The sequence below is a fragment of the Crocodylus porosus genome, unplaced genomic scaffold, assembly GCF_001723895.1.
Source record: "Crocodylus porosus isolate Cpor-Errol unplaced genomic scaffold, CroPor_comp1, whole genome shotgun sequence".
NCBI classification, from domain to species: Eukaryota; Metazoa; Chordata; order Crocodylia; family Crocodylidae; genus Crocodylus; species Crocodylus porosus.
In genome coordinates this window covers 376,668-386,126 of record NW_017728939.1, presented here as the reverse complement: position 1 = coordinate 386,126, position 9,459 = coordinate 376,668, and the positions used below count along the sequence as shown (strand labels likewise).

General features: G+C 51.2%; 1 protein-coding gene across 1 annotated transcript in view; it reads left to right on the top strand.

The window, feature by feature from the left end:
* The window catches only part of NT5C1A (5'-nucleotidase, cytosolic IA), a 6,920-nt gene extending 2,966 nt beyond the window's left edge, over positions 1 to 3,954 (top strand). The window contains exons 3-6 of the mRNA XM_019547529.1: positions 193 to 322; positions 1,650 to 1,772; positions 2,061 to 2,245; positions 2,520 to 3,954. Of these exons, the coding sequence (XP_019403074.1) occupies positions 193 to 322; positions 1,650 to 1,772; positions 2,061 to 2,245; positions 2,520 to 2,885 (804 nt within the window). The 3' untranslated portion in view covers positions 2,886 to 3,954. The remainder of the gene's footprint in view (positions 1 to 192; positions 323 to 1,649; positions 1,773 to 2,060; positions 2,246 to 2,519) is intronic.
* The last annotated feature ends 5,505 nt before the right edge of the window (positions 3,955 to 9,459 follow it).

Below are 9,459 nucleotides of genomic sequence, written 5' to 3'. Positions count from 1 at the left end.
ATGGCAGGGGGTCGGACTAGATGATCTGCTCAGGTCCCTTCCGACCCTAGAAACTATGAAACTATATTTCCATATAGCTTTAGTTGACCCAAATCTGCATTTTTTTAGCAAATAAAATGGGAATTGTCTCTTGGCTCTGAGGGGTGGGTGGCTGGATTGCTAGCTTACCTGTGCCTTCCCTTGGTGGCGCAGGCACTAGAAGCTGTCAACACGCAGCTGCGAGAGCTGTATCCTGAGAGTGAAGAACTCTTTGATATCGTCCTAATGACCAATAACCATGCCCAGGTTGGGGTGCGTCTGATCAACAGCATCAATCATTATGGTAAGCATGGAACAGCCCTGCCCCTGAGAGAGAGCCCCTGAAATAACCTTGGTTAGTGCATTTTGGGGGAGCAACTGCAATGGGAACGAAGCTGGAGGGAAAAGCTGTCTCGCTTCACTCAGCTTCCAAAGTCCTGTGGTTTGGACTTAAAACATTATAGGTCAAACCGCCCAGTTTGTTAAGGCTTCCAAGAAACTGGGAATCCGGGTTCTAGTTCTTTAAACAGCTTGGCCACATCATTCCCATCTTGGTCCATCTCTTTTTGGGCCCAAGCCAGAACCAGTAGGGCAGGCCGTGGGTACTGGGATAGTCAGATCCAGGTCAAACACCTTGGCATTGCTTTCTTGTTTCAGACTCCAAGTCCCTCTGAGGAGGTTTAGACGCATTCAAACCAGCTTTGGGGTTTGCTCTGTCCAGGGGTAGAACCGAGTTCTCAGTATGGATGACCCCAGAAACCAAAGGAGAGCCCGGCCTTTGCTCCATGCTTTGATCCGTTCTCACGGCAGGGAAGGGGCCTCTCCCACCAGACCTGCCTCGAGTCCCAGCACGGAAGAGCCAGGACCACATCCTCCTGAGCACAGCCTCAGCCTCCTCCCGCCCGCCCTGCCCCAGTCCCTGCGCTGGCTGCTGGGGCCCATGGAGCGGGGAGCCCGTTCTCGGTGCTCCCTGTCCCGGGAGCCGACTCCTGGTGCCGTACCTGGGCCAGGGGCTTGTTCTCATATGTCTTCTCATGCTCAAAAAACATGTTGAGGGTGGTGAAGCACCGCAGCAATAATTAGAGCGCCTAAGTTTTACTTTGCATTTTGTCAGTGGATCCCAAAGCACTTTCCCAAAGCTTTGGGATCCCCCCACTATACAGGTGGGCAAACCGAGGCCCTGGAAGTACAAGCAACATGCGCAAGGCCGGCCAGGGGCTGACTGGGAAGAGATCTCCCTTCTGTTGAGTCCCAGGCCGTTGCTGTAGCCCTGGGCCTCTCTCCATGATGCTCCTGCATCAGGATCCTCTGCGTGCTTGGGGTTTTCCTGCATCTGGGTGGAGGAGGTTTAGCAAGAGGGTAGTACTAGGGAATCCCTCTAAAGGAGCTACCAACTGCTGCCAGGTGTTGGGAAATGCCGGGCAGTAGCCACCAGCTAGCAGGCAACATGTCCTGGCAGCATTGTTGTGCACCAGCGTCTGTAGGGTGGGGCTGGTCCGGGCCCCACCTTTCATGTAATCCTGCTGCTCCAGGCTGATTTGCCATCTCTTCCCGCTGGCCTGATGCCAGGGGGCGCGGAGGGGAGGAGCCCCCCAGCTGCACGGTTGATTCGGTGCCTCTGTCCTCTTCAGATCTGTTCATCGAGAGGTTCTGCATGACGGGAGGCAACAGCCCCATTTGCTACCTGAAGGCCTATCACACCGACCTGTACCTCTCGTCCGACTGCGAGAAAGTGAGTGAGGCCATTGAAGAGGGTGAGTCTCACGGTCCCGCTCTGGGCGGTAGAGGGAGAGCGCGCAGCCCACAGCTGGTTGAACTAGAGCAGCCGGGTGAAGAATAGCGACTCCGATATCCCCCTCCACAGGGGCTGTGCGTGGCGGGGGGGACGTGGACGTCCCGGCTGGGGGCTAGTCGCTTTGCTCTGCCTCTGTGCCATTATGACGTTGTGTCGCCGTGGCTGTGCTTTGCGGTGGGAAGGTTGCAGTGGGAGACTGGGTTATGGGGAGATGCTGCCTGACGCCTCCCCTACCCCTTTCCCAAAGGGATTGCCGCTGCCACCATTTTCAACCCCAGCAAAGACGTGATGGTGCCGGAGAACCAGCTGCGGGTGGCATTCGATGGGGACGCTGTGCTGTTCTCGGACGAGTCGGAGCAGATTGTGAAGGCCCACGGCCTCGACATGTTTTTTGAGCACGAGAAGACGTACGAGAACAAGCCCCTGGCCCAGGTACGGCACCAGGAGTCGGCTCCCGGGACAGGGAGCACCGAGAATGGGCTCCCCGCTCCATGGGCCCCAGCAGCCAGCGCAGGGACTGGGGCAGGGCGGGCGGGAGGAGGCTGAGGCTGTGCTCAGGAGGACGTGGTCCTGGCTCTTCCGTGCTGGGACTCGAGGCAGGTCTGGTGGGAGAGGCCCCTTCCCTGCCGTGAGAACGGATCGAAGCATGGAGCCAAGGATAGACATGATGGTGTTGGTGAATGGCTGTTTCTCTCTGCTTCACCAGGGCCCCCTGAAAGGTTTTCTGGAAGCCCTGGGGAAGCTGCAGAAGAAGTTTTACTCCAAGGGGCTGAGGCTGGAGTGTCCGATCCGCACCTACCTCGTCACCGCCAGGAGCGCAGCCAGCTCGGGGGCCCGCGCCCTAAAGACTCTCCGCAGCTGGGGACTAGAAACAGATGAAGCCCTCTTCCTGGCCGGGGCCCCCAAAGGCCCCCTGCTAGAGAAGATCCGCCCTCACATCTTCTTCGATGACCAGATGTTCCACGTGGAGGGGGCTCAGGAGATGGGCACCGTCGCAGCCCACGTCCCCTATGGCATCGCACAGAAACACAGGCGGATGGCAGAAAAGAAGCAAGCCAAGGACATCGAGTGACGGGGCCGGCGAACTGCAGTGGACATGCTTGCTGGCCGTCACTGGCCAGTCCGCTACGCGTCGATGTGTGCAATGACCCGAGTGTCCTCTGTGATTAATAGTGAAGCTACTGAAGTGGCAGGTGCCATGTCTGGAGGGAGGAGAGGGGGTCGAATGAAAAGCTCCCTTTGGCCTTTATGTCTTGCACTTTACTGATGATTTGTCCCTCTAGCCCAGCATTGACCTCCGTATTAGTCAGGGTCTACACATGGCACCCCCAGCATCTCAAGCTTGGCTCCTTTGCCAGCTCCTTGGCCACTGCCCCACCTCCGTGCCATCATCTCTGCTGCTATGCCTCAGGGTCAGCCTATGCCCAAGCCCAGCCTGCCTGCCCCTCCTTTGCTTTGGGGGACCCAGAGGTGGAGGGGGGGAAGCCCCGAGGAGCTCCCCATTGATTCCTGCACCGAGTGCACAGCCATATAAGATTCTGCATCTCTCATTGTCCTTCACTGCTGCCATTTTCTCAACTTGAGTAGTAGTACCAAGTGAAGAATGGAAACAAGGAGAAAAAAATAACCTCATAAAAACAATAATAGAGGACACAAGTCCGATTCCTACTCAAAGTTTGGCCCAAATTTTCACATTTGGGTTCCGCAGCTAAGTGTCTTATATGGAGGTGCTCTCTTGTGCGCTTAGGTGTCTTGATTGGGGCATCCAAAGCTGAGGCAAGTAAAATGAAAAGCCACTTTTGAAAATGTGGTTTCTGTGTTGGTGGGAAGGAAGCTAAAGATCATGTGCAAGTTGGGTAATGGTCCTGAGAGATAACTAAGCCAAATTATCTTGAAGTCAGTGCAGCTGCTTCAGCAAGGAACTCGAGCCTGGGCCTTTCATCAGGTGAAAACTGGATCTTTTTTCATTCAAACTAAGCCCTGTCTACAGCTGGTAATTCTTCTCTGGTCAGTGCATCAAGCCTATTATGTCTCCCAAGATAGAGGCTTCTGGTACAGGATGGGAAAGATTCACATCTCCAATTAATTTCATAGATTTCATAGACTTTAGGGCTGGAAGGGACCTAGGGAGATCATCGAGTCCAGCCCCCTGCCCAAAGGGCAGGAAGTCAGCTGGGGTCATAGGATCCCAGCAAGATAAGCATCCAATTTACTCTTGAAGGTGTTCAATGTAGGTGCTTGAACCACCTCCGCTGGCAGGCTGCTCCAGACCTTGGGGGCTCAGACAGTAAAGAAATTCTTCCTTATGTCCAGCCTGAAACGGTCTTGCAGGAGTTTGTGACCGTAAATTAACAGTGCTGTTGTCCTTTCAAATGGCATTTGACAAAGTAGGTTGTTGCCTACAAAAGATTGTGTCTTTGAACCAGTTAGTCTCTAAGTATATATATACACACGTACTAACTTTCTGACAGTCAAGCTGACTTAACTTTTTAAAGTTGACTTCACTGTCAGAGCGTACACACGTATGTGCAGCAGTCAACTTAAATGCGGCACTAGATAATACACCTCTGAGGTGCATTATTTGGAGTCGCATTAGTTAAGTTGACTTGGCTTCCACTATGTCAACCAGTTCTATGTGTGTACGCTCCAGCATGACTTAACTATGGGTGCATCTACATGTCACCAGGCTTTAGTACTTCCTTTTGGAAATACTAAAGCACAGTGCAGTACGGGTGGTTACTGCACCGTGTGTGTGGTGCACAGTTAGTTTTTGCCACTATGCCTCCATAGCAGCATGCTATAACCAGGGAGTGCACAGCTACCGCAGCGTAGCTGGCAGTTATATCTATATCTATATCAGTTATAGATTGCTACATCGCTGTAGCACGCTGTACAACAACGTAGCATGTCACTGTGTTCCCACTAGTTAGTTAAGTTGGCTTAGTTAAGCCACCTTCTTTTAAGTTGACTTAATATGTGTGTACACACCCTAAGAGGGTGCCCTGACCTGCCTTCTGCCTAATTCTTTCCAGCTAACACAGATTACCACCTGTATGTTTTAAGATTAATTAACAGAAAAATCCATTTGAAGGCTATTCCAGAAGCAGCAGAAGGCTAACTCTTACAACTCTGATTACATGATGGACCAGACTGAAGGGAATGATCAGGTTAAGCATAATCTACCCCTTGTGTTGTGTTATGATTAAGGTGGCACAAATGTGATTTCTATAGTTAAAGCTGCCCACCATTATAAGACTGGGTTTCCAATTGCTTGTAACTGCCAAATGTGAACTACTTGGGCTAAAATTTCCCATGCCATGTGCTTGCTGCTGACTAATTATTCCTTGCTTTTCTTTTTTACCTTCTTTGAGAAGGAGTGAAGTGCCAGCTGAAAGAGTTCAGCTATACCTGAGAAAGAGGTTAGGGTGATGTTTATTATATTTCAACTAAAATAATATTGAAAACCTGGTGAAATCTTCACCATGGATCTAGTTGGTTTGCTCCCATGCACTGAATTCTGCTTGGAGAAGAAAAGATGAACAATTTTCACTTTTTTTTTTTTAAACTTGGTTTGTTGCACTTTAAGCTTCTCTACCTTGCACTGTTTGGGTTGCAAACACTTTAAAGGAAAGCTGTAAATCCAAAGTATGGGGGAAACCCCTTTTAAGACATTGATTATCAAGTTTTTGGCTTTTTTTAATGCAAAAAACAGATGTTGGGGTCCATGCAGTCTACCAGAGACCCTTTCAACAGATGTCTTGAGCTACAACTATGGCTTCCATATAAACCTTTCCAAGGTGTTTCATGCAGGTTGGCACTGATGGACCACTTGGAAATGCTCCTGGTGCATCTCACAAGTAGTCTAAATCAGTACCGGTTCCTCCCCATAGAAGATGTCCTTGTAACAGGAACAAAGATCGGATCCATGGTTGAAATCTCGTGAAATTGTATCTGTCTGTACCTATCAGCTGTCAAAATACACGTGTGCGACTGAACGTGGATGTGTGTGAGAGCACCTGGAATACAGTTTTGTAAGCAGCTGGTTGTGTGGGGCTGCATAAAGACATAGATGCCCATGATCTATCGTGTACATGTGTGGGTACGTGGATATGAGGGTGTAAAAGAGCATGTTTCAAACTAGCCCTTCATGCTGGAGAGAGTTTGCCACTTCTGACATGGTGTAACAGGGATTGAGCTGTCAGGGGGGAAGCCTCCGTTCTGCGGCACTTTAGCTCCCGGAGAGCAAATGTGCAGCAGCGCTGGGTAGCTGAAGGGCAGAGCGTGCACAGTGCCAGCACTGTGTCCATCTGGGAACTGCCTGACTCACTCCATTTCCATTTTGTTTCCAACCCTTAAGACCAGAAAATAGGACCTGGAACAAGCTCGCCAGGCAGCTCCAGCTTTGCCTTTTATTTCATTTGCTTCCACTATGAAGCTGTAGCTCCATAGCTTGTCCCCTGTTTCCAGTGCTTGTTGTGAGTGGGCAGCCAGGACACTCCCCAGAAAATGCAGGACTTTGAGAAACAATGCCCAGAGAAGCTCTAACCCCCACTCTTTACATGGCTTTGGTGGGATTTTGGACTGTTGTCATGTGTGACTGTTGCAATATTTATTCCTATTGCTCCGCAAGGTGTTTTTCATGTCACGTTGGCTGGCTGAAGTGGCTTTCACTGCTGTTGCAACTTGCCTGTGCTACACCTGCCAGCTCCTGAGCCAGGATGGATGTTCAACCCTGCCAGAAGCCAGCAATCCCCCTGCAACAGATCTGCAAGACTTGCTGTCCCATCTTGCCACCTTTCTGATGGCCTGGTGGCTTGCTTCCTGCACCAGCTTGGCAGGAAGACAGTCCTGGCTGTTATCGCATTGCTGTGGGGTTCCACATATGTGTCTTCATGTGGTTTTATTTGTGAATGAGCTGATGCCTTTGTGGAAATGATCATGGATGTTTATGTGTAATAAACTGCATCTGGTTCCACCTAGCCTTGCCTGTTGGAGTGCTCAGTGCTGCAGGGCAGGTGTGATCAGCACAAAAGGATTTAATCCTCTGCTTAGGCCCCCACAGGTGTTTTGGTGAGTGAGGAAGGGGAGTTGGGGATTGCAGGGCCAATCAAACACTTAACAGGGGTTTGGGACCTTGCTAAAAAGCTGCCTCTGAGTTGGAGAAGACTTTGAAAAGCAGGACCTCCCTGGGCGGTGGCTGGAGGAGTGCTGCAGCAAGCCAGATGGCTTCTGGAACTAGTCTTCTGGTATAACCAGGACTCTGGATAAAACTAGCCCTTGGCAGGAGGCTTCTGTTAACCCGATCCTCATCCAGCCAGGAGGTGGGAAGCACAAAATAGGGGGGAAAAAAAGCCTTTTTCGAAGGAGATTTATTGCTGTTGAACCCCCTGATCTATCTAAATAGGCAGAGTGCAACTCTCGAGCTGGCTGAGTGCTAGTGACTCCTCCCCTCCAGATAAATAAGAGTTGATGGGTTCAGAGGGGAAAACCAATTCTTCAGGCCCCACCAAATATAGGAAAAGAATGCTCCTCGGGCCAAGCGCGGCAGCTCTGCCATTGGCTTGGATCAGGCTAAGTTGCATGGGAGATTAACAGAGTAATCTCGTGTGTGTGTGTGTGTGTGTGTGTGTGTGTGTGTGTGTGTGTGTGTGTGTGTGTGTGTGTGTGTGTGTGTGTGTGTGTGTGTGTGTGTGTGTGTGTGTGTGTGTTTTGATTTGGCCTCTTGAAAGAGTCCATCCCAAATGCCGCGCAGTGTTAGAGCTGGCATCTGGCTGCAGAATTAAGCTGCGTTACCCGCTGGCAGCAGCAACAAGCTAGATAGAGTCGCTCTCTGCCATCAGCTAAGCCTCCAGCGCTGGCATCTGCATGGTGTGGATGGCACCCTCCGACATGCATGCACAGCCCCACCGGCTCCAGGGTGTGGGTCCGTTACTGGGCTCAGAAGCAAACTGATATAACCGAGTGCTAAGTGCCAGCCTCTGCTGGTCCAGGGTTTGTTGTTGCTAAGGATGAATTGTTATTCAGCTGCCACTTGCTCACGTTGCTGTAGATCCTCAGGCTTTGCGGAGAGGGAGGGATTTGCACGCGGCATGTTTTAAATGGGGCTTCAGAGAAGTAAAAGGTGGAGGCGGAGCGGAGTCAGCGATTGTTCTGCCTGTCACGTATTGTCAGCACACATGTTGGTGAAGTAATCAACAGCTGGGAATATTAACAGGCTAACCAAGCCTGGGATTTAATGCCAAGATTTTGGTGAGGCCTGTGCATGAATAATAATAGTAATAACCCTGGTGAACGGCAGAGTTGGGAGGGTAATGTGGGCCAAAGCATAGGGCTAGGCATTTGATCCCCTGTGCTCTATACCTGATTCAGCCGTGGATGACTTGTGTCCCTTGACCCATCTTTTCTGCCAGCCAAGAGGATCTCAAATGGGGAGTGCAGGGATGTCTGCTGAGAGGCGGACTGTGCCTGTAAAGCAGAGCTGCTGACGGCAGCTCCGTGAGTTGCAATGAATTGGTTGGATTGTTGTAGGGCCCCTGGGGCGTGCTTGGCACGGTACGGACACGCAACACTGCCCCTACCCCTAAAGTCAGTAACAGAGCCTGCATCTTCACGCACAACCGGCTGCCTCCTGTTCTGATCTACCCCAGGGCAATGCAGCACCCTGAAGCACAATGAATCCATGTGAAAGGCTGAGCCACCCATGTCCAAGCTAAGGAATGCACCCTTTTTTTAGGGGCCTGCCAGCACTAGCATCCCAAATCTCAATGGGAAAGTCTAGGTAGCACAGTGCGGTGCTGAGCAGAGATGCCTGGTGTTAGGTATGAATGTGCTGGCTTGCACACCTGAGTCTCTATACGGTGCAGAGATGGCAAAGCAGGCCTGGGGCCAGGGGCAGTATTCCCATGTTAGCATGGCACCGGGTCTGGGCTGATAGGTTGAAAACCAAGAGAAGGCAAATAGAAACAGGGCATAGTTGTCTTTTCTGTGTGCTGAGGGAGTGGGCTCTGGCACTTGATCTCAGCCCTGGCAGGGCTGCTGCCAGCATCCACGCAGCCTGACCATCTCATTCCTTTGATGCCGCTATTTATAGCAGTGCTTGCTGATATGCCTGTCACTGGAGCCCAAAATGGTTCTGCCGTGGGAGGCTGGACTCAGCCGGCCCTGCTGGAGGGAGCCACTGAAGAAGAAGGCAAGTGCAAAATGGCTCTTGGTGCAGCTGATGCAGGAAATTGCTTTCTCCTTTGCCAAGAGCCAGCTCAGTGCTGGGTCCGTTCCAAGGAGGATTCATTACCGTTGTACAATTCCCTGCCCCAACTCTCACTGGGGAGAGAGCTAATGGATGGAAGAAACCCACAAGTCTCTCACCCTTGGGGCTTGCAAAATTTGGCCCAGTTTGATCACAAGCAATCAGTATAGGTGACCTCATGCTAATCTGCTTGGCCAGGATAGATCGTGTTCAGCATGGAGAGAGATATAACCCTTTAGTTACTGGGCTAAAGTAAAGCACATGGCAAAGCATAGCTAGTATTTCTGTCCCTGTACCCTCTGTTTTGATTTAGGTCAGCTAACATATTTAACGATTTCTTTGCCTCTGTCTTCCTAAGTAGGGACCAGTTCAGCCACCTCCCTGCTGGGCCCCCCTCGGG